Raw genomic sequence first — 25,470 nt, 5'->3', positions numbered from 1 at the left:
CGGCCTGAGCCAACGCGACCACTTCAGGCAATTTATTAATAAAAAAAATAAAATTTACATAAGCTTCTTTCATGAACGGTCATCCTACAAATGACCCTCCATGCTCTTTAAATAGAGATCATGGACCAACCGGATGTTAAGCCATGAACCAAGTGTCGGTAATACCAAGGAGAGAATGAACCGTCGGATCACTTAATGTCTAGAACATATCATGACCATCAGATTGTATGTTACAAAAGTACATAGTAAAGAAACACACTTTACCTAAATCTACACTAGACCAAGTTATACTGAACTATTTCCTATGTGTGGGAATATCCTAGCATTTACAGGTTCACATTTTCACTTACTTTATACGATTAAAAAATTATTATTCATAACTGCCCTTAAAAATTCATAATAATAATAATAATAACCACATATCACCATATTGTAACAGATTTTTTTTCGCGCTTGCTTGCCGCTCAACATCTGACCTTCTGCGATTGAGGCCGTTGGCTTGGCCCTGTGGCCGCTTCGCAGGGCTCTGCTCTTCTTCTGCGTGGCATTTGATCATGTGCGGCGCTCTGGTCTCCCTTCGCAGCGCTTCGGCCTCTGCAACTTTACAGGAGTAGCTTTTCTAGGTAGACTTTAAAGACTATGATCGCTGGGAGTTGTGGGAGCTCATCTCGGTCGAGCTAAGGCATCTCTGCATCAATGGTGACTCCGTCGCCTCCCCTGTCTGACACTGAGGCTTTTAGCAAACTTCTGGATACTCTTCCAAAGAAGAAGGCGACCGACGCTGCGAAGTTTGTGAAACGTTTGGATGACATCCCTGAGATCTCACTCCCTCCTGAGGGTCCGATTCAGGTCGCCCTTTCATTGGTTGAGCGTGCTTTGGTTGGACAGTTCACTGGACTCTGGCCCTCCCCCAAAACCACGGAGAGCTGGGTCGCAAGAAACTGGGTGCCGCTGATTAAAGGCAGAGTCACTTCGTATTTTCTAGGTAAGGGATTCTTCATGTTTGAATTATCTGAAAAGGATGATAAGGATCTGATATTCCGCAACGGTCCATACTTCATGGGCCCTCAGGGGTTGTATCTCAATAAGTGGACACCTGATTTTGATCCAGCAGTTGACGTCCCCTTAGCCGTCCCTGTGTGGGTTAGGCTGCCCAATCTGCCAATGCATTGTTGGAATTGGGAATCTCTCAAGCACATTGGAAACACATTGGGCAAATTCATTGATCGAGCAAACAGTAAAGACCAATACGACTGTGCTAGAATCTGTGTTGAAGTTGACCTAGAGGTCGGTCTACCTGAGGCAATAAAGATTAAGGTTGGAAGTTGGTCGCATGTTCAAAAGCTGGACTATGAGCAGCTTCCGTTCAAGTGCAGGAAATGCCAGGTCTATGGCCATTTTGCTAGAGGATGTCCAAAAAATAGTGAAGTGGAGAAAGGCAAGGAGGAAGGATGGACTCAGGTCAAAAGGACCAAAACTACCCACAAAGCCCCTAAAACTGGTAATATAAATGGCAAAGCTCCACAGGCAGGCTTGGGATTCAAAAACCTCTCATGGAAGAACAAGGAAATAAATTTACGCTATTAAGCTCAACAATAGAAGACACCCAAGAGATAGTGATGCACAAAGAAGGATCGCCCCACAAAGATCCCTCCTCAGGACCAAATCAAGTTGAAAGTAATGCAGACAGATTGCAAGAGATACCCACTGAAGAGGTTGAGGAAGTGCAAGGCTCGGAGGACTCAGAAGAAGAAGGCGAAATAGGGGATTCGCAAACCTCGGCTAGAAGATCTTTGAGAGGCCGAAAATCAGCCCATGAAAAAAGAGAGCAGGAGACTTACAAAGACAAACTCCAAGGAAGCCAACCAACCCTCGAGAAACTCTTGGCTAAAACACCGAAGACGACCAGAAATCAATCCCAAAGCTCTAAAGGAGCTCTCCATTCCAAAAGCAAGTGATGAAGATTGTCTCCTGGAACTATAGGGGTATGGGGAGCAGAATAAAAGAAAAAGCCATCAAAATCCTCATAAGATCCGAATCTCCTGACATATTCCTCATCCAGGAGACTAAAATGGAGGACAAGGCCTTCCTTCATATCAGCAAAAAACTGTGGAAAAGAAGTGAAGGGCAAGCTGTCTCAGCTCGTGGTGCCTCAGGAGGCCTGGGCACCCTTTGGAACGCAAATAAATTCTCTAGGATTAAAGAGGTCGCCAGCACCCATTGGCTGTTCTCTAAGCTGCAACACGTTGATTCAGATGAGACCCTCTGTCTCTTCAACGTGTATGTTCCAGTCAGCGTAGGAGAGAAAAAGATATGTTGGGATTCCATCAGAAGTTTGGCAGATTCTGAAGATTTAGCGAACATCATCATCGCAGGGGACCTAAGCCTCACATTATCCTCGGTCGAAAAGCGTGGAGGAAGCATTGTAAGGGATCCGGTGCGAGAATGGGTTGAAGATCTGCTTCAGGATTGGGACATGATTAACATCAAACCTTCGTCGGGCAAGTACTCTTGGTCCAATAAAAGACTCGGTCCGGGACATATTGCAGCAAGGTTAGACAGATTTCTTGTTCAAAGTGCTTTTCTTCTTCTTGGTTTAGAGTCTAGAATGATTATTCTCCCTTGTAGTGTTTCGGACCCTAGACCCATCAAACTTGAACTTCAAGCCCATATGGATCAAGGTCCCATCCCTTTTAAATTCAGTCCCCTTTGGGTCAAGGAACAGTCCTTTATGCAATTAGTAAAAGATACTTGGAAGCAACCAGTCAACGGTTCTGCCCTCTTTGTTTGGGAGGAAAAACTCAGGAGAGTGAAAGCTGCATTGAAAACTTGGTTAAAATCCCTTCCTAACCCAGCAGTGGAAAGGAAAATGATCCAAGAATGTCTCGAGATTCATCACCTGAAATCGGAAAATGAAGAGATCACAAAAGAAGTTCTTGACAAGGAGGCTGAGCTACAGCAAAAGCTTCTCAAAGCAAGCTTGGCCGAGGAAGAGTATTAGAGGATAAAATCTCGTAGGCTTTGGCTCAAGGCAAGAGATAGGAACTCATCCTTCTTTCACAAGCAAGCCCAAGCTAGGAAAAATTTCAACTCCATCTCAGAAATCAAGGAAGAGAACATCAATCACAGAGATATACAAAGCATAAAAAATGTTGCTTTCCTTCATTTCAAAAATTTGTATAGTGAAAAAGAGGGTCTGGGGCACATTTCAAATTTAGTGAATGAGGTGCCCTCTCTGATTTCTGCTAGAAAGAATCAGTTTTTGGAAGCAAAAGTCACTAAGATTGAAATAAAAACCGCCCTCTTTGCAATGGAGCCAGATAAGGCCCCGGGCCCAGATGGCTTTACTTCCAGATTCTTGCAGAATTGTTGGCACATTGTGGAAAAAGACTTATGCAGAATGGTCCGGAAATCTCAAGTATGTCAGAAAATAGGGGGAAGCACCAATTCTGCTTTCCTGACCCTTATCCCCAAGGAAAAAGGCGCCAACTCTTTCACCAGATTTCGACCTATCTCACTTTGCAATATATGCTACAAGCTGATAACAAAAGTGAACGCAAACAGACTGAAAACCACTCTTCCAGACATTATTCCTAAAAATCAGGGAGGTTTTATTCAGGGAAGATAGATTGTGGACAATTTTATCTTGGTCCAAGAGGTGATTCACTCAAGCTTGACCCGGAAAGAGAAAGGAATGGTTATCGAGCTAGACCTTGAAAGCGCCTTTGACAGGGTGAGACATAGATTCTTGTTGGATGTCCTGCACAAATTTGGTTTTGGCCTTAATTTTATCAACTAGATCAAAGCTTGCATTAGTGAGCCCTGGATTTCCCCTTTGGTGAATGGGAGGGCTACTGACTTCTTCAAAGCCTCTAGAGGGCTGAGACAAGGGTGTCCTCTCTCCCCCTTGCTCTTTGTCCTCCAAGCCTCTATTCTCAGCTTCCTTTTGAATAAAAAGCAGACTGAGCAAGAAATAATGGGATTGAACATCGCAAGAGGTGTCAAAAACATAAACCATGCGCTTTTCGCGGATGACTCTCTCTTGTTGGGTGCTGCCTCCTTTCCCTCGGCTAAAAGATTTAAAGAAGTAGTGGATACCTATTGTGAAGACTCAGGAAGAAGCCTCAACAAAGGCAAATGTCATAGCTTATGTTGGAATACTACTGCCAGAACGGTCCAAGCCATCTCCAACTGTTTCGGATTTGCAGCCTCCTCTTCTTAGTCATCCTTCAAGTATTTGGGGCTCCCTGTCTTCCAAAAAAGGGCTCTCAGCAGTGACTGGCTGCCTCTGTTGGAAAAAATTAAGTACAAAATCCAATCCTGGGGCTTCAATTGGCTCAATCTGGCTGGCAAGATAGTGTTCATAAAAGTTGTCTTGTACAGTCTTCCCATTTATCAGTCTGCAGTTATGATGGCTCCTATTGGCATCATGAGGAAAATACATAAGGAATTTCTTTTGGAAAGGCGGCAAAGCAAATGAGAAGAAAGTCCCTCTTTTAAGCTGGGATATAATCTCCTTGCCCAGAATGGAAGGTGGATTGAACTTCAAGAATATCAGTAAGCAAAATGTTGCATTAGGTGCAACATTGTTATGGAGGATAATCGCCCCAAATCCGGGTTGGGCTCAGCTAGCGATGTGGAAAAAATATTACCGTGGGCAGAGAACTCGTTGTCTGGACAACCCCATTACAACCTCTGAATCGATGATCCACAAAATGTGCGCAAAAGCCTTATCCTTAATTAATCTCCATGCGCACTGGATCCTTGGAAATGGCAAGCGCATTAAAATCTGGGAGGATCGTATTATGGGCAGCGATCTCCTGGCTGATGACCGCTCCCTGGCTTCGTTGAAAGAATGGATGGACAGAGCCGGATTCAAAACTCTGTGGGACATATCTCAGTGGGAGAATGGTGATTGGCAGAGTTGGAAGAAGTTAGAGGTGCCTTCGATCCTCTCCAAAGACTATGCCACCTTTCTTTCCCTCTTAAAAGGCAAAGCCCCATTGAATAGCAGAAAATATGATACGCGGGGATGGGGTCCGATCCTTGGGCATTATTTAGTTTCACAAGGTTATAGGCAATACACTTTGCATCCTAATGCCCCCCCTGATTCGAAGCCCTGGTAGGGGATCTGGTCTCAGACAACGATCCCCAAAATTGACTCTTTCTGCTGGTTTCTTTGCCACCAGAGAATATTGACCGACGATAGGCTCTAGAAAAGAGGCTTTATGGGGCCCTCCCGTTGCTCGCTTTGTAGGGAAGACGAAGAAAATGCCTCCCATCTGATGCTTCTCTGCAATTTTGCTGCAGATATTTGGAAAGAGGCCTTAAGCCCATGGAATATAAACTTCACCCCCCCTAATCGCTGCTCAGACCTTTTCTCTAATTGGAAGCTAACGTACCCTGGAGGCACTTCTCAGAATGCTCACATCAAAGAAGCCTGGCTCGCCCTTCCCAAATTAATCTGCTGGCATATATGGCTGGAAAGAAATCAAAGGATTTTCAGAGACAAGAAGAGCGACCCCAAGATAATCTGGGTAAAAATTAAAAGCACCTAAAAGACTGCTTGGGAGATCAGCTAGACGGGGCAGATCTTAGTGAACAGGATGCTGAATGGGGCGCTGCTCTTGATCTCCAATTCATTGATATAGTCAGGCACCCCCCCCCTAAAACACTGCCAAATCCGCCTTAAGGCTGCAGAATTCTTTGAGTTTTGCACAAAGAAGGCAAGAAATGCTCTCTTTTTTGATGGAGCAGCAAAAGGCAACCCTGGTATTTCCGGAGCAAGTGGTGTTGTCAAAAGGGCAGAGGGCAGAATTGAATCCAGATACGCCTGGGGAGTGGGTTTCAATACGAGCATTCAAGCTGAAGCTCTGGCTCTTCTCCAGGGGATCAAGCTGCTCATTGTTCTGGGCATCAAAGATGCAATAGTATTTGGTGATTCCCAGTCTATTATAAAGGCCATTGTGGACAATTCTTCACCTTCAGATTTAAGGTTATCTAGATTGATGAGCAAAATTAGATCCCTGATAAAATCCTTTCAAAGTCTGGAATTCCTTCATGTAAAGAGAGATAACAACAAAGAAGCTGACGCTGAAGCCAATAAAGCGGTTCTCCTCCCCCTTGGAGTTCTTCTAAGGGACGGAGAGGAAGGATGGGATCCCATCCCTTAACTAGCTGATAAAAATGTTTTACTGTCTTTTATTGGAGCAGTTTGTTTGTATCTGCAAATTAGGAAAGATTGAGAAGTTTAATCGTAATATAGTTTGCAAAATCCGTAGGCTCACTAGTGGGAAAGCCATATGGTTTCTGGCCGAGGAGAAATATGAGCTCTGCCTTCCTCTTTGTAACCTAAATTGAGGCATTTCTGCCAAGAATCAATACACCATTCTAACTATTTCTGTCAAAAAAAAAAAAAAAAAAAATAATAATAACCACTACTCGAATTTCTTGAAAACTACATTGTATTGTAGTGTTCACTAAATTTTATGCATTGAATGAGATTAGTTAGAGCTTAAACACTTGATAAAATTTTGTGTGTCATTGCCAAGAAAATCAAATTGCAACTTTGTAAACATTTTTGCTTGTTATGATTGTTTCCGCTACAAATAGTTCGAATAGCATTTCAACTTTGTCAATATTTTTCGTTAGTTGAGAACATCTAAAGGAGCTGGGAGAAAGGGTTTTCAAGAAACAACAACTTTGGGGAACTTCCTGCAATTAAATCTGTACTGTGGAAAGGAATTATTAGTGATGTATGTGACTCTCCCAACTTTTTTTTCGAAATACAACAAATTGATTGGTTACCTAATTTTCTTTCAAAGTTGAAAGGGTGATGACATTTTAGTTAATCATTTTTCCATGATTTTCACCCCTTTCCTGTTTTTATTGTTCGGTTCCTACTCTGAAGAATTTGTGTATATGAATGTTCATGGTTTTCCTTCACAGTTGTGGAATTCTCTCCATTTTAAGCACCAAAATAATATGACCTTGGTGAGTTTATCAAATTTATATTGACAAAATCCATTTTTAAACATAACCTAAAAGAGTTATAAAGTGCCATGTCGTTTTGTCATGCTCTTGAATGTATATACATCACAACATTAATAAGCCATTTAGGTAAAGTGTCTATGGGATAAATCAAAAGTATTAGAAGATTTTGAAATATGAACTCAACTCCATAGGAGAGGTGGCGTTGCATTGGCATCATATAATTACTTTTATTGGAGCAAAAAAATGTCTTAAAATTTAAGGAAAATTCTTAGGAGCTCGAATTCTAAGTACACATTGTGTAAATGGTCCATATTTAATAATGTTAGTCTATGCATTGTGCTTGAAATTTAGTTTTCTTGGGCATCATCTAAACTTCCCCTCACATTCTGCAATTTCCCACATTTTACATGCTTTTTCGCCCAAGCCATTACAGATAAATTGATTAACAGTTCTATAATTTCATATAAAGAATAATTCATTGGTTTCATGTATGATAGAATGGTGTAAACATTATGCTTAATTATTTTAGTAAGCATTATTTCAATTTATACATATGATGTCATATGTTCAGAATAAAACTAATATCTTAAGTCTCAATTTGTAGATAGAAAAATACATTGCATTTGTTAAGTTTGGGGTGGATCTTGGATAGATAAGAGCTTCAAAGTTGCGAACTGGAGCTTATGTTGGGTCAATCGCTTCTTTCTAGAGTCATTAGTGTTTGTTTTAGCATATACAAAACAAGTATGAAAATTTGTCTCATTTTCTTCCAATCGTGATCACATTACCTTTAGTATTTTTTTCAAATCTACTTCTATATAGGTTGCATTCAGGTTCCTGAATAGAAACATTATCCATATTTGTTTTTTCTTTGAATGTTGCACTTTCATTAAAAAACTTTGTAAACATTAAGTAATATGAATATCTAGATGAAATTCCTTTTAAAAAACTTTAGTGTTAATCCCATATAGCATAGAGAACATTATTAAACTACATTCATGGTCTGAACACTGTGTGTAATTAGGTTTTTGCAAATTGTTGTTATAGGAGAATTGGTACCACATCCCTTTACTGGAAATTGATGTGGAAAATGGTATTGTTGTGCTCGATAGTTTACTCAACTCTATGGCATACATATCCATATCAGTTCGAGCAATAGAAAAATACAAACAGTAAAATCTAGGAAAAGATAAAAAAACGATGCCATAAATAACTTTGAATTTCCCAAGAGTCACATGTATATATATAGATGCAATAAGGAGTGGAAAATAAGATCTCATTACTTTAGTCTACAATGGAACACAAACTAGAGAAAGCATATCAATTTTCGTCCATTCATTGGTAATTATTCTCCTTTCTTGGAATTTCCTATTGCTTTTGTTATATGTCATAAGTCAATTGTTTCATAGATAGAGACTCATATGGCAACTTCATTGTCTACTTTTGTAGAGGTTTTTTTCAAATACGTGGAAGTTACAACGTCAAGTTAGTTGCACATTGTATTATACCATCCATTTTTCTTTGTTTCATTGCAAATACAATTTCTCTCTCCTGTCCAAACTTTCCTAGTCTTGCAAACGCAAGACAATTGCATTTAGCTAGCCAATTTCAAAGAAAACCTTAACCAAACAACTATACAAAGATAGTTGAAATAATTTATGTTGACAGTTACCAATTGAAGAAGCAACGTGACAATGATGTGACTTTTGACAATGTCTTGAACACCATTAATATTTTAGACTCAAGCATTTTCATATAGTCCAGGTGATTGTCTTTTCAATGCAGTTGGAGTACTTTTTCATTTTCGTTATACGTCGTCCATTGAATTGTGAAATGGCACAATGGACCACTTCTTGATATGCCTCGAACAAGGCCATAAAGAGGCAATATAATTGTTTAATATATGAATTACCACCTGATTTCTTGTATCAGCTTCATGGAATTCATGACGTCGAGAAATATTTGCGGCGAATGCGTCTTCTTGCTTCAAATGGTCCTATTGGAAGCAGACAAGGACTATGGGAAGTTACATTTTGCATAAGTTGGCTAGCCAAATGGTTGAATTTTCCAATAGGAATCTAGTTAATTAAAAAAAAGGTATTTTCTCTCCAATTTACAAAAAAAAAAAAAAAAAAAAATACCATTGCATATATTGTTCCATTATGAGCACTATGAACCATTGTTGTACAAAAAAATAGGTTGATTCATTGTAACATGCAGTGAATACTTCTCTCCTTCCTACAAAGATATATAAAGTTATTTCCAGATAATGAATAACAAAATGCAAGTCCATGCATTGCATAAAGGAAAAAATACTATATCCATTTGTAACAATGATGTGACTTTTGACAATGTCTTGAACACCATTAATGTTTTAGACTTCAAGCATTTTCATATAGTCCAGGTGATTGTCTTTTCAATGCAGTTGGAGTACTTTTTCATTTTCGTTATACGTCGTCCATTGAATTGTGAAATGGCACAATGGACCACTTCTTGATATGCCTCGAACAAGGCCATAAAGAGGAAATATAATTGTTTAATATATGAATTACCACCTGATTTCTTGTATCAGCTTCATGGAATTCATGACGTCGAGAAATATTTGTGGAGAATGCGTCTTCTTGCTTCAAATGGTCCTATTGGAAGCAGACAAGGACTATGGGAAGTTACATTTTGCATAAGCTGGCTAGCCAAATGGTTGAATTTTCCAATAGGAATCTAGTTAATTAAAAAAAAAAAGGTATTTTCTCTCCAATTTAAAAAATAAAAAATAAAAATAAAAATAAAAACAAAAAACAAAAAAAAAAAAAAAAAAAAAAAAAAACCCATTGCACATATTGTTCCATTACGAGAAACCTCTTAAGATGCACTATGAACCATTGTTGTACAAAAAAATAGGTTGATTCATTGTAACATGCAGTGAATACTTCTCTCCTTCCTACAAAGATATATAAAGTTATTTCTAGATAATGAATAACAAAATGCAAGTCCATGCATTGCATAAAGGAAAAAATACTATATCCATTTATGGAGATAGCATGTTCTCTGCACTTTGTCATCTAATAGAACCTGACTTGGTCGTGGAATCCTTAAGAATTTACACTGTCCATTCATTTTGAAAATCGTGCGCAATTGCACAAGATGCATTGCATTGTTTACAAAAATATCTATCAAATGATGTCATAAAAACTCAATTTTTTTTTGCAAATTGGATATCATACATTATTAATATGGAAATGCCATATGAAAAAGGTGGGGTTGAAGGTGAACCACTTGTTTTGCAATGGGAAACAATAATACTAAAATTAAACATACAAGGATGGTCCTTTCTAACTAGGGGCATTGTGAATTATTTCCAATGCAATATTTGTTCAAATCAAACATACAATATAACACCATTTGAAACAAATACCACCTTTGTTTTTTTTTTTTTACATAATCGGTTGTTGTTTGTATTCCAAAAAATATTGGAGAGGCTAAGCTCCATTGTTACAAGGCATTATGCCCAGGAAGCAAAGTAAGGAAATATTACAGGGAGGACAAAATTCCTTTTTGCTTCTGTCATTCTTGACTTTTGGAAAACCTGAACTAGTATAGATTCTAATAAACTGAAACAGTAAGAAATAGAATTTGCAAGTCATGCTTAGTCAATGTTTATATGACTGATTTGGTTGGATGTAGATTCTTCAGGATTACCTTCAACACCTACATTCCTTAAATTTGAAGAGTTGGTGCTGGGAGCGTTACTTTTTTCCATGATGAACTTTAGAATGTCAATGGACTCTTGGACATGACTGCATCTATTTGAAAGATTATTGAACTACTCCTGAAGGGAAGAAACTCTGTGAAGAAAGAGAATGAGTTCAGCCTCATGCTTCTCCTTAGTGATTTGAGCATGGGTAAATCTTCTGGTGAGCTCGATTTGCTCCAATTCTACCTACAGATTAGCACAGTGTAAGCAATCCTCATTTCTTGCCATTGCGTGTAACCAATCTGAATTCTTCGTGCGCAGTAAGGTCAGCTTGCTGCAATAATGTTGTTCCAAGGAGCCTGGGAAGAAGAAGCTTGGAGGAGGATTAATAGAAAAGAAATTGTGGGAAGGGGAACAAAGGCTCAGAGTAGTAGAAGATCGACCGAGAGCAGATGACGGATGGAGCGGATGCAACTAGGGAAAGGAGGAGATGCGATTCTAAGAGTAGAAGAGCGTGATTATGTAGGTAGGCTCTGACAAGGGGATAAGGAAGAATGGGGAGGGAGTCATGGGAAAATTGAGAGATAGATCACGGGAGAGGAATGAGAGAAACAGAGCACCTTGGATGATGGGACAGAAGAGAGATTGGTGAATCGTTTTCAGAGATATGGTGGTGGATTCATCATAAAGGTGGATTTCAATGTAGATTTTTGCAGCGACTAGGATCTGATTCCGCTTGAGGACACTGCGAGCGACAGTGAAAAAGTACCCAATATTATTAATAAATTTAGCAGTTGGTCAGAGTTTTGATTTGCTTCTAATCATGGCAAGTAATTGTGAGATTCGATGGAGTTGCATAGGAGATTGCCTATGGATCTAGTGTAGGCTCTATTAGCACAAGTGTAGACCTCCTTGTTGAGGGATCGAAGAACATGGAAGAAACGGATATCTATCATTTTCTGGGTTAGGACTTGACACCGATTGATAGTTTGTTGTAGGAGCACATTGGAGGCGCTCCAGTTGTAAACCATTAGACTTATGAAGTTGAATGAGCCCTTGGTATAGAGCGAGAGCTTCAGCCCTGTTATTGGAGAGGGGACCTAATTCCCATTCATATGTCATTTTGATATCTCCATTGGCATTGTAGATGATTCCACCAGCCCCTATCGTTCTTGGATTAGATTTGGAGGCCCCATAGAAGAAGAGATAGTGAGTGTTACAGTTTTTAAGCCAGATGGAAAACTCCTCATCTTTCAATCTTATTTTCCAACTATGATTAGATTTGTTGCACTAGCTGCTAATGTTACTCCTGCTTTGGTCGCTATTACTTTTATCCAAAAAGCACCCTATGAAATTCCTTTCTTCAACACAGAGATCAGCGATGTCGATTTTCTTTTGACTTTTGACTGAGATGGTTTCCAATGTAAGGCTCCTTGCCTTGTTACATAATTTCCTAATGTTGGTTTCTTTGTCTTTGAAGACCATGCGGTTTCTTGCCAACCATATTTTCCACAGGAGAGAGTAGGGAAGAGCATCCTAAACTCTTCTAGTAATATTGTTCTTCTTTCGTTGCCATGGATAGTTCCTCTTCCAAAGATGCAAAACTTCAACAATGGAGTTATGGGGGCTCTAGTGGAGATGGGTGTTAAAAAAAATTTATTTCCAACAGGCAGTAGCAAAGGGGCAAACGATGAAGAGGTGCTGGATGGTTTCTTCAGCTGCTTGGCAGTTTGGGCAGCGGGATGGACCAATTATGCCTTGTCTTTGCAAATTATCAGATGTGAGAACTTTCCCTTTTAGGAGGACCCAAATGAAGAATTTTATTTTTGGAATGGTCTCTGATTTCTAGGTGATTTTCCAATGCACCCAAATGGGCATGGGGTGTTCACTGTTACAGATATGCTAGTGGGCAGATTTGATTGTGTAATTGGAGCCTGAAGGATCCCAACGGAAGCCATCATTACCATTTTTTTTAATTTGAGCAATTTTATGGAGGTGGGTTTGGAAATTAGCAAAACTTTCTTCGAGATCAGTGGGAATGGCTAGAAAGATCCATCATGTCCAAGTCTGAGATTGGGTATCCCATTGAGATATCTAATCCAAGTAATGAAGTCCTATGCTGTCAAAGAAGGAAAGAATCTGATCAGTTCCAAGTTTGTTGGTGATAGGTTGTTGTCCCATTATTTTGTTTGCTCTGATTCTGATGTTGGTGCCACCCTTGGGGACTTTGGAAATGTTTTGGGCAAGAAAGGGGATTGCTTTCTTGCATAACCTCTAGATTTTAGAGCAAAATCTATTAGGGATATCATAATCCAAGAGGTGTTGTCTTGGAGAATTTAGATATTTGGCTTCCAACACATTTTTCCACCAAGCAGATTGGCCACTAATGAGTCTCCAAACAATCTTGCCACCAAATGCCAAATTTAATAGCTTGGGTGATCTGATTCCTAAATCTCCACGTTCTTGAGTTTGAATGACCTGCTTCCAATTTATAAGATTGTACTTATTTTTTTTATTTTCCCCCCTTGCCAAAGAAAATGATGGAGGATAGCTTCCATTTTGTGATGAAAATTAACAGAAGCTTCCAGAAGCGTGAATTGATATAAGGGTAGAGAAGAAAGACCTGTTTTTAGGAGAACTAGGCGGCCTGCTGGATTGAGCCAAGAGGAGTTCCATTGCTGCACTTTCCTTTTCATTTTATCTATGATAGTATCCCATACTTCAGCTTTCAGAGTACCAGCACTCACTGGCATGCCCAGATAAGTGAAATGCCCCCAGTCTAGCTTCCAAGGGACCCCGAAAGTGCTGGCGATGTTATGAAGGACTTGAGCAGTTGTGTTCCAACCACATATGGAACTCTTGAGATGGTTGACCATACCTCCTGAGTAGCTCATGTATTTTTCTAAGAGGGCTTTGAAACAACGAGCTATTATATTGGAGGCTCCTCCCATTAATAGTGTATCGTCAACAAATTGGGAGTGGTTTATGTTTTTAACTCCATTCCCAAATTTAATACCTGTGATAAGTCTGACACGCCGATTGTAGTCCAAGGCCTTACTGAAGGACTCAACCTTCAAGATGAACAGGTAAGGATAAAGGGGACAGCCTTGTCTTAGCCCTCGAGAGGATTGAAAGGATGGCCCTGGTCTGCCATTAATGAGAGGAGATATCCAAGGACCTGAAATGCAAGCTTTGATGAGGTCAAGGAAGGGCGCAGCAAATCCCATTTTCTTTAGAACAGCAAGGAGGAATGAGTGTCTAACTCTGTCGAAGGCATTGGCTAAGTCCAATTTAGAATGAAACCTTTTTCCTTTATAGATTGGCTGGAGTGTATAGCTTCTTGGACAAGGAGAATGGAGTTAGAAATTTGTCTATTGGCCAAGAAGCTTCCTTGATTTTCGGAGATGAGCGAGGGGAGGAGAGGTTTAAGACGAGAAGCAAGGATTTTGGTCAGAATTTTGTAAGATGAATTGTAGAGTGAAATGGGTCGAAAACGGGAGAAGGATGAGGGTTGATTCTCTTTAGGAAGGAGAGCAAGATGGGTGGCATTGGTGAAACCTCCAATTTTACCCTTGCGTTGAGTCCATTTAATCATTTTGATAAGGTCTTTTTTTATTATTCCCCAATAAGCTCAGAAGAAGCAGATGGGGAAACCATCTGGACCAGGAGCTTTATCTGGTTGGAGCATCCATATTGCTCTTTTTATTTCTTCTTCTTCGATCTCCTTGATCAGGTTTTCATTGATTTCCTTACTAATCTCAGTGGGGAGGTGTTGCAGTGGATCTGAGTAATCTTCCACCTCTTTCATTTCTGTTAAAAGAGCAATGTAATGATATGAGGCCGCCTTTCTAATAGCATCTTGAGTGGTTTGGAGATTGCCTTCAACAGCGATGATGGAGGTAACATTGTTCCTATTTTTCCTGACAATGGCTTGCTTATGAAAGAAAGCAGAATTTTTGTCTCCTCCTTGCAACCATAGCTGCCTTGATTTTATTCTCCATTTTTGCTCCTCCGCTCTATTGGCACGATATAGCAAGAAGTAGAGATTTCCTTCGAGTGCTTTGTATTCCTGGGAGAGCCCTCATTCCTCTGTTATGTTGTGAATTGTTTTTAATTTTTTTTTTATCTCAGTTTTGTCCTTCTCAGGTTCCGTGTAGTATTTTTTTGCCCATTCCTTCAAGGCGTATTTGGTCCTTTTTAACTTATTTTCCCATATGTATCCCGGCGACCCTTCTATGTGTTGACTCCATGTGTTTTTGACAATCTCTTCAACAGTAGGAATGCTGCTACACAGTGGGATGTATTTAAATGGTATGGGCCCTAAGGGACAGTGTGCTTCGAGAACAAGAGTTGTGGGGTAATGATCAGACACTGAGTAGGGAAGAACGGCAGCATAAGTTGTGGAGTAAAATGAGAGGAGCGTGACGTTTACCAAAATCCTATCGAGTCTTTCCATGATATTTCCTTTGCCCAGTTTGCGATTGTTCCAAGTAAATCTGTGATTTTTTGGAACAATGTCAACTAGATCATGATCTTGCATGATGGTCTCCAACTGTGTTCTGTAGGGGTCATGAGAAAAATAGCCCCCTCTTTTCTCATTGGAGTGGAGTATGAGATTAAGGTCTCCACCAAGAATAATATTGTTGCTTCCTTCTTCATCTATGTTTGTTTTGAGGGAATTCCAACATTGCTCTTTGTCTCTATAGTGTATTGGTGCATAGATATTGTAGATGACAATCCTTTGGTTATCTGTTAAGCTCTCTAGAGCAATTTTAATCCAGTACTGGCTGACTGTATCTGTTATGTGTTTCCAAATGCTGTGGTTCCAGAGGGTTGCAATTCCCCCGGAGGCACCCCTTGATTCGCTTATGCATCCATTATACTGCTTGAGCTGACCAATGATTCCTTTCATTTCCTGGTGTCCTTGTTTTGTTTCTTGTAGCAATAGGATTTCAAGTTTCCCTTGTATTATTAGATCTTTTAGGGCAACAATTTTGGAGGAGTGCCCTAGTCCCCTGCTATTCCAGGATAGAACTTTCATCATTGAGTGTGAGGGATACGGAGAGTTGCTCACCCTCCTTGATCCTTATGAACTGCTTCTTTATTATTTTTCCCCAAGATGTAGGTTTCTATGGGGTTCTGCGTACCCGTGTCAATATCCTTTTGTGCATTTTCATCTCTATGTTGCTTTGAAGACTTCCTTCTTGGCCCTTGTTTTTTTTTTTGTGTCCATAGTTACATCGTGTTCTTTAGAAGAACTCCTGGTAGATCTAGAAGAGGGAGGATCGTGGGAAAAGGAGGAGGAGATTAGCAGGGGGGGTGGGTTCATTGGCATCAGCTTGGGACATGGAAGGGGGGTTGTCTTCAAGGGGGGCAATGGCAGAAAATGGATTGGATGAAGTAGGGGGGGGAGCGGATGGGTGAGGGACGGGTGGAAGAGTTAAGGAGAGATGAGGTGGAGGGGATGGTTGTATTAGTATTGGGAGGGACAACTTCATGGTTTGTCTTGGGGTTGGAAGTAGTCTTCTTTTTCTTGACCGTTTCCCATTGCTCATCTTGTGAAACATTTTCAACATCAACTAATTTAGAGCAACAATTGGAAAAATGTCCATATTCGTGACATACCTTGCATTTAAACGGGATCTACTCGTAGTCCAGTTGTTGGATGTGCGTCCAGTCATCCATTTTGAGTTTGATGGCCTCAGGGAGGCCTTTACCAATATCAACTTCAACACATATGTGGGCACAGGCTTGCATGTTATCTTTTGGCTCACTACGATCAATAAATCTTCCAACAGCATTCCCAATGGCTCAAACCGAGTCATCTCCCCAATAGTGGAGAGGAAGGCGAGGGAGCCAAAACCAGACCAGGACTGCACTAGGGACATCCAATTCGGGGTCGAAATTCAGAGTCCATTTGTTGAGATATAAGCCTCTAGAGTCCATGAAATATGGTTTGTTTCTAATATTAGATCCTTGTCTTATCTTGATTCAAAATGAAATGTGATATACCCTTTCCCACAGAAGCGGATGGAAATTTTGCCTTGTATTTTATCAGACTAATTTCGTTCAACCCACCTTTGCACTGTCTTCGGAGAGGGCCAAAGACCAGTGAATTGTCCGATGAGACCTCATTCTGCTAAAGAAAGTTCTGTCATACAAGAGAGAGCTGGAGGAAGGATTACCTCTTGTAGAACATCTATCTTCTTCACAAACTTAGAGATTGTTTGGCGAGAGCGCTGAGGGGGTAAGGATTTGACAAGGGCGGAGAAGGCTTGTTGGGCAACAGCCACCTCCGGGGTTGCATCCGGAGGGGCCGTGGCGAGGGCCGAAGGCCGAAAGAGCAAGTTCAGTGGCAGCGTAACCTAGCAGAGCGTCTTCTAGGAGCACAATCCGGCTTCTTGAGTCACTTAGTACATGTTATTTGCACAATTCACCATTATGCACCTTCATTAATAGATGGACATAGCAACAAACACAATGTACATTGTCAGATACTAGCAATAGAAACAACACCCTTAGAGACACAACATGGACCATATTTGATCGCTGGTGACATGCATAATTGACTGACACTCACATGACCTATGTCTACAAATGCACATATGGATGAAGAAAAATTGCACAATAGTATGGTGCCAATGAAAAAAGATAAAAAAAAAAAATATAATAAGATCAATGTTCATAGATTAAAAGAGCTATTGTGTTTAGAAACAAAAGACCTTAAAAAATCATGCAAACAAAAGTTGCAAAGTCAACATCATTTCTTATCCAAAAAAATTCATTTAACAGTTAACCTAGCCAAGATAGAAGACACTACTGAAAAGAAATGTCCAATATGTAAACAGTTACAGTTTTATAATAATGTGGGAAGCATAGGACAAGACTTGGAAAAAATATATGTAAACTTATCTAACACGCATATAAATACTCAAACGGAAGTAATATGAAAAGTTTGCAAAAGAGCACTTCAAAATGGAAAATTGCCACAATTTGCTACACCTGAAAAGATTAGGCAAAACAAACTATTGCCAATTGTAATTGCACTTTCAAAACTTGAGGAATGTCTTGTAGCATTAAGAATTGCACTTGCACAAATAAGACAATGGGGTCATAAATGATCACAAATGGGTTTAATGGGATCAATCATCAATGTTCCTGTCCAAACAAACATTGTCCAAACTGCATTGCCACATTCTATGGAAAACACAACAACAACTATTGTTGCATTGAAAAGACGATTGGAATATAAAAATGAATTTCAAGCCAAAAAAGTTCACGTGCATAATGTCATGAAGGCATTGAAAGAACTATGTTCTCGACACCTTTATAGAGATGAAAACATTAACATAAATAGAAATTGGGACAACATCCTACAATCAACTAGTTTGAATTCTCCAATTTAAAATGTCTACATTGAAGACAAAAACGAAGCAACTATCGATTCAAAAAATGAAACGAAAACTGAAACATTGGTACACGGATACATAGGGTCCCAATCCATCCATGATTTGCAAGACAAGCTGATTGAACTTGCTCTAGCTGAAGGGCAACGCCCCCTTGGAATTTTCAGAGACAAATATGCAAAGGAAATGAACTTTCCAACCCTTTTCTTTGGTAACCCACGTGATAGTGACATTGTAGAAAGATTTTGCTACCAAAAAATCTTGAAATGAGAATTAATGCACTATAGTGGTGGTTTCTCTTACCACACAACTAATTTGTTTTTCAAAACTTTGCGAATAATAATTGAAAAAATTGTTTCATGCATTTCAATAAGAATCAGAAAAGGAAAATTAAAGGGAATAAAGTTACTAGAAAAAAATGTTAAATACAAACCAAACTTGGATAACATTCTTAAAAGTGACATTGGTTACATGGATTTCAAACACATAAGAGTTTCTCTCAATTTCCTACAACATATGAAGAAAAATATATTTGTCATGATACGTCAACAAGGACCACCAACTTTATTTGTCATTTTTACAAGTGTTGAACATTGATGGACTCCATTGATAAACACATTGAACATATTACATGAGAAAAGGAGAAAAGGAAAACATAATGAAACAATAGAAGACTGTAACATTGACTATCTCATAAGGAAAAATGCAGTAACATGTACTCATTATTATAGTCATAGAATTAATGGCTTAAAGAAAATGATATCTCAAGATAAAACATTCTTCGAAGAGATAGTAGATCACTACTTCATAACTAAATTCCAAAATAGAGGAAGCAAACATGAACATGGGTTGCTATGGGTAGAAAATGCACCAATATATGGAGTCAATAGTAATGCTGACATTGAAAACTTCATAGATAATTATTTGACTTGTAACACATATCACCTTGATCCAGAGCTTGCAAAAATACATGAACACTACCATACAAGAAGTTGTAAAAAGAGAAAAATCTCACATTGTAGATACAATTTCCCAATGCCACCCATGAGATGCACAAAATTTCTTGAACCAATTGGCTTAGTATATGAGACAATGAACATGAAAGCGAAGTTGTTATATGATATCACGGAAAACAAAAAATATGATAGCAATAACACTTTTGACCAATTCTTGGATGAATTACGCTTAACTGAAACTGATTAAATCGTAACAATACAAATTACATTGAAGCAACCAATGATCTTATTAGAGCGAAAACCCTCTCACATTTGGAACAATAGCTTCACAAAGAACATGATGCAACTATGGAATGTAAATATTGATGCCCATTTTGTCTTTAATGCATATGTAGCTACATCATATTGCACATCTTGCATGAAAAAAGTTGACAAATCAATGACAAACACATTCAAAAGAATAAGAAGAGAAGATGAAAAGAGAAAAGTAAATTTTATTTAAATGATGCGTTCATTGGGAAATGTTTTGCTTAATCTCCAACAAAACTTTGCTCAACAAGCAGTACAAATAACACTTTCTCTTCCATTGAATCTTCGTGGACGAGAATGCATATTTATAAATACAAAACTAGTGGATGAACACACATTTATCCTCAAACCATCGTTCCTGCTAAAACATGAAGATGACAACTCCAAAAATGTAGTGTGTGATTCCATTATTGATTTTTATATTAATTGAGCTAATGCTATAAAGCTAATCCAGATCTTGGGGGGAGGCCCCCAAGATCTAAAAAATTGAAATGCCAAAAGAAAAAGAAGAGAATGCCCAATAAACAAAACCACAAAGAATTTTTTTACTAAAACAGAGAATAATTGTAAAAGCTACATTGTGGTGGACAATTTGTCCTTTTACAAAATGTGACTTGTTACTTATAGTATTTTTCAGTTACAATACCATGGGTCAATGAATACCATGGGTGGATGTCACAATACCATGGGTGAATGAATACCATGGGTGGATGTCACTTACAATAACATGGATGGATAAATACCATGAGTGGATGCCACTTACAATACCATGGGTAAATAACATGGGTGGATGAATACCATGGGTTGATTCCATTTTCTATTCGGATCATTCCTCCCTCCTTAAGAAGCAATGGTCCCCATTGTGTGAAGTTCCCTCCTGCGAAGCCTTTGTTGAATATGAAGAGTCATTGAAGAGAAAGGTTTTATGTGGTTAACCCATAACCATGATGAACGAAGATCCGAGGATAGAGATACCCTGTAATGATTGTGACCAACTATGATACTGACAGTGTGCAGCCTAGCAAATGGACTTCGATGAACTGTGGGTTTGTGGATGACCCATAACCATGATAAATGAAGATCCGAGGATAGAGATACCCTGTAATGCTTGTGACCAACTGTGAGACTGATAGTGTGCAGCCTAGCAAATGGACTTCGATGAAGTGTGGGTTTGTGGATGACCCATAACCATGACAAACGAAGATCCGAGAATAGAGATACCCTATAATACTTGTGACCAACGGTGATACTAATAGTGTGCAGCCTAGCAAATGGACTTCGATGACAAGGATTTTGTGTGGTTGACCCATAACCGTGATGTTGGTTGTTGATGAAGTAGCAGGTGCCTACATAGCCTGGGGTGGGAGGGCATGTCTCCAAGGAACCCAAGCCGAATGCTGCTATGCTGAAACTGATGAATGTGAAGCAGGTGCCTACTAAAGCAGGGTGGGAGGAAATGTCTCCAAAGGAACCCGCTCCGAATGTTGCTCCAAAATTAAAATGGACATAACTTAGTTAATATAACTCAGAATATTTATTATAACCTATTTTTGGAAACAGAAGGACCATTTTTCATCTTCTCATGTGTTGAAAATCCTTATCTGGACACTCTAGAATCTCATATTCGCGCTGCAACTTTTCCGCCGTCACAAAAGTTCTGAAAAAATAGTTGATTTTAAATCAACGATATCTCCCACATCCAAACTCCGATTCGACCCATTTTTTTTTTGAAATTGAGCGATTTTTCGAGAGGAGTTCAGATCTACAATCACTTTTTTGAAATTATGCACCAAAAGTGCAAAAAATTGTAGGAGAGTCATCGTCCACGAATTTTCGTCAGAAACATTTCTGCAACATAGCTGATTTTAAATCAGCGATATCTCCCTCATCTGTACTCCGATTCGGCCAAAAAAAAAAATTGAATTTGGGTATTTTTTCAAAAGGAATCCAAATATGTTGTTTGTTTTGGTAAATTTTGCACCAAAAATTTCAGATCTGATCTACAAACTCGCCGGCCAAAAACATTTATACACAAAAATGAAAAAAAAAATAAAAAAACTATTCCTACTTGGCCCATGAAAATGCTACGTGGAAGACATAGCACATGTATGAAGTTTGTTGAATATTGTTGCAAAATTTGAAACTGAAATATGCATCAAACCCTCATTCCCATGGAATCATAACCTACTCTGATACCACTAATCCAAATACTAAGGGGAGGCCCCCAAGATCTGAAAAATTGAAATGCCAGAAGAAAAAGAAGAGAATGCTCAATAAACAAAACCATAAAGAATTTTTTTACTAAAACAGAGAATAACTGTAAAAGCTACATTATGGCGGACAAACTATCCTTTTACAAAATGTGACTTGTTACTTATAGTATTTTTCAGTTACAATACCACGGGCCAATTCCATGGGTGAAAGAATACCATGGGTGGATGTCACAATACCACGGGCAAATACCATGGGTGAATGAATACCATGGGTGGATGTCACTTATAATACCATGGGTGGATAAATACCATGGGTAAATTCCATGGGTGGATGAATATCATGGGTTGATGCCATTTTCTATTCGGATCAAAAGCATATATGCCTTGCCTAATTTTCCTCTAGGTACAATAAAAATGGCACACCCATTTTAAAAAGAAAGAAACCAAATGTCATGTGATTCATCAAATACAAAAAACACATTGACTATGAGAACTATTGCAAGGAAAATCTTATGTTATATGTCCCATTTGAAAAAGCGAGAATGCATTCAAATAAAATTTTCCATCGTGGGAATTTTCTTATATCTTACATGAAAAGACAATAAAGATAAATGATTCTAAATTCACATATAACATCAACTCACTATAGGGCAATCTAGAGAATGCAATTCAAGAAATCCAAAATAGCTCCATAGATTCCACTAATACAATGAAAAACCAAAAACCACTGAACCTTAGCAAAAATATGATTTGGAAATAGATTTGCAATGTTCCCATCACCTTGAAAAAAAATTCAATTCAATATTGGATTCCATTTGTCAGAGCATCCATTTCTACTTGAAAATGTTGAATATCACAAACTAAGAAGAATGCTCAATAGAAAACAACAATCAATTATCAAAGACATTGCAATGAAAAAACATATGAATATGGACAAACCATTATATTTATTTTGTAGAAATTCCTTGTAGATTCAAACTAATAATAGTAATTTACTAAAACAATAGACTTGACTGTACTCTACTCATCAGCGAAAACAATTAAACGATTGTGAAATCACGAAGCATACAAGAGAAATAATTCTATCAACACATTACACAATGATTTCTTGGGGAAATCCACGACTAAAAACCTTGGTGTGTGTGTGTGTGTGTGTATATATATATATATATTTCATTAGTCGGAAAATATTAGAAGATTACAATGCTTTTCTCAAGCCCGAGCAACCTCTGCATTATCTCTATCTGTCTCACAACTTCCTAGACAATTCCAGGCCAATACTTAACTAATTTTCTACTTGCCTAAGTCCCTATTTCCTTGCTTTGTTTCCTTGGGAATTAGCCCCCTATTCATTAGGAAATTCATCAATATGAATTTCACAATCCTCATAGGCCTTCCTCTGGCTACATGCACCACCTGTACAATTCAGATGATTATACAACCGATAGTACACTTCCCTTGAACTCCAATCTCAACTAGGTAACTCTCAGATCTGACTTGCATGAGTTATTTATGAGTGAATCATCAGTTAACTGGTTAAACACATTAAGCAGGACCCCACTATCTGACCTCCTACTAGTTCCTCCATCAGTTGGAACTAGTTTAACTGACTTTAACTCAGCTAAATTGAATTATTTAATTACAACTCAAAATAAACTCAACCAAGGCTCCTATAATGTAGGAGACACTCTACATGACTCTAGTTAGACCCTCAATTCAAATTAACCCAGCCAACTAAGTCAAATTAACTTAGTTAAGTTGTACAAGTTGTCTTGTGATGTGGAATTACAATTTTATTCCCAATTTAATTCAAGGACAAAATTAAATTAGGATTTTCTTGTTTCATTTTCAACACTCCCTCTCAACAAGAAAGGGATTATCAAATACCCCAATCCTGCCTCTATGGAACCCAAATTTTCCTCTTGACAGTGCCTTAGTCAAGAGATCTGCATCGTGTTCCTCTGTAGGAATGTACGCCATCAAGATGATTCTCCTTTGCACACAATCTAGTAGATGGTGATACCAGATGTCAATATGCTTGGACCGATCATGAAAAAATGAATTCTCATAGAGTTTGCTACAACTACAATTGTCACAGTAAATCATTGTAGGACCCATCTGTTGACCAAATAACCCAACAAGGATCTTCCTCATCTAGATATATTCACAAGCTGCTTGACTAGAAACCATGTACTCTGCTTCTTCCAAACTGAGTGCAACTTATCTTTGCTTCCTGTTGTACCAAGAAACTTTTGTTGACCTAATACTGAAGATTCCCCTTGATGTGCTCTTCCTGTCAGATGGACTGCCTACCCAATCTACATCTGTGAAGCCTTGCATCTTCACTCCCTCTTTCCGTCTGTACCAAAGACCAAATTGAGTGGTGCCTCTGAGGTATCTCAACACATGTTTATCTGCCTTCCAATAAAGTTTGGTTGGATTAACCATAGCTTGACTAAGTTGGTTAACTACAAAACATATGTTTGTTCGTGTGTTCACCAAATACATAAGTGAACCCACAAGCTTCCTGTAAATAATATCCTCCACTACTTCACCTGAAGTAGCATCTTCCTTCCTCCAATTCCTTGCTAGAGGAGTCTCCATGGGTTTTTTGTTCTCCATGTGGAACTTCTTCAGTATATCGTTGGCATACTTTCCCTGAGAAAAAAACAAATCCTCATCTCCTTGCCATACTTCCATACCAAGGAAATAATGCATCAGACCCAGGTCCTTCATCTTGAATTCTCTTGCAAGATCCTCTTTGTAATATTTTACTAGCTTCTCATCACCTATTAGAATTAAATCATCAAAATATAATACTATAATAAATAATTTACCTTCAACCACAATATGGTAAAGGTTTGCATCTGCTTCACTTTTGGAGAAGCCCAACCTGGTGAAATAACTATCAATCCTGGTGTACCAAGCATGAGGTGCTTTTTTCAATCCATAAAACACTTGCTTGAGTATGTACACATGCAACTCTCTATTGAAGGTCTAAAATCCTTATGGTTTCTCAATGTACACCTCTTCCTCAATCACTCTATTGAGGAATGTTGTCTTCACATCCATCTGATGTATCTTCCATCCCATCTACACTGAAAGTGTTAGAATAGGTCTGATTGAAGAGTACCTTGATACTAGAGAAAATGTCTCCTCATAATCAATTCCCTCCACCTGAGAGAACCCTTTGGCCACAAATATGGCCATGTGTTTCTCCACATTGCCATCTGCTGCTTGCTTTACCTTGTAAAGCCATCTGGAACTCACCATTGATTTGTCTGTTGGCCTTGGGACCACTTCCTAAACACTGCTTCTAATAATGGAGTCATACTCCTCTACCATAGAATCAACCCATATTGGTTTTTACACTACTTCCTCGAATGAGGATGGCTCAATATCTACACTCTTGCTCATTAGATCCATGTAGCCAGTGTATCGATCTAGTGACCTCCTATGCCTACGTGGTGATGTGGGTGCTCCCACATTCTCTCTAGCATCATGCATCAATCTGTCAACCTATCTAGTGGGCTTCCTTCCATATCTAGAAGTCTTTGCATGAGTTGGTGCTTCCATTCTCTTCTCCTCCACATGTGGTTGCTCCACATCATCCTAAGGTTCTTCCTTTAGAGCTAAAATCTCCTCATCTGCATGCAACTGAATCTCCCTCTCAAGGGAACATCTCATGGCCTTCTCTTCATCGAACTTCACATATATATGAACCACTGTCATCTTGTGAGATGGTAGGTACACCCGATAGTTGTGAGGTGTATCATTGTACCCCAAAAATATGCCCAACTCAGCTATTGGCTCTAGATTTTTCTTTTCACCCTTGGTAACATGACAATAAATTGATGAACCAAAGATCTTGAAGTGTGCCACATCTGGCTTCTTACCTGAAA

At 38.9% G+C, this 25,470-nt stretch overlaps 2 protein-coding genes across 2 annotated transcripts; both read left to right on the top strand.

Annotated features, from left to right (window-relative positions):
• Nucleotides 1–696: 696 nt before the first annotated feature.
• On the top strand, nt 697–1,587 carry LOC149220715 (uncharacterized). The gene has a single exon (XM_089387176.1). It carries the CDS (start codon nt 697–699, stop codon nt 1,585–1,587), a length of 891 nt encoding a protein of 296 aa, XP_089243302.1.
• Nucleotides 1,588–2,071: 484 nt separating this feature from the next.
• On the top strand, nt 2,072–3,001 carry LOC149220714 (uncharacterized). Its single transcript, XM_089387175.1, has one exon. It carries the CDS (start codon nt 2,072–2,074, stop codon nt 2,999–3,001), a length of 930 nt encoding a protein of 309 aa, XP_089243301.1.
• Nucleotides 3,002–25,470: the final 22,469 nt, after the last annotated feature.

The sequence above is a fragment of the Pinus tabuliformis genome, chromosome Q (genome assembly GCF_031772625.1).
Source record: "Pinus tabuliformis cultivar Carrire ecotype Pingquan chromosome Q, CPIR1, whole genome shotgun sequence".
In the NCBI taxonomy this organism is placed as follows: Eukaryota; Viridiplantae; Streptophyta; class Pinopsida; order Pinales; family Pinaceae; genus Pinus; species Pinus tabuliformis.
This window is presented reverse-complemented; position numbering and strand designations above follow the sequence as displayed.

Excerpts from the sequence above, each read along its gene's own strand:
- LOC149220715 (XM_089387176.1), top strand. The coding sequence starts at position 697 with ATGGTGACTCCGTCGCCTCCCCTGTCTGACACTGAGGCTTTTAGCAAA.
- LOC149220714 (XM_089387175.1), top strand. The coding sequence starts at position 2,072 with ATGGAGGACAAGGCCTTCCTTCATATCAGCAAAAAACTGTGGAAAAGA.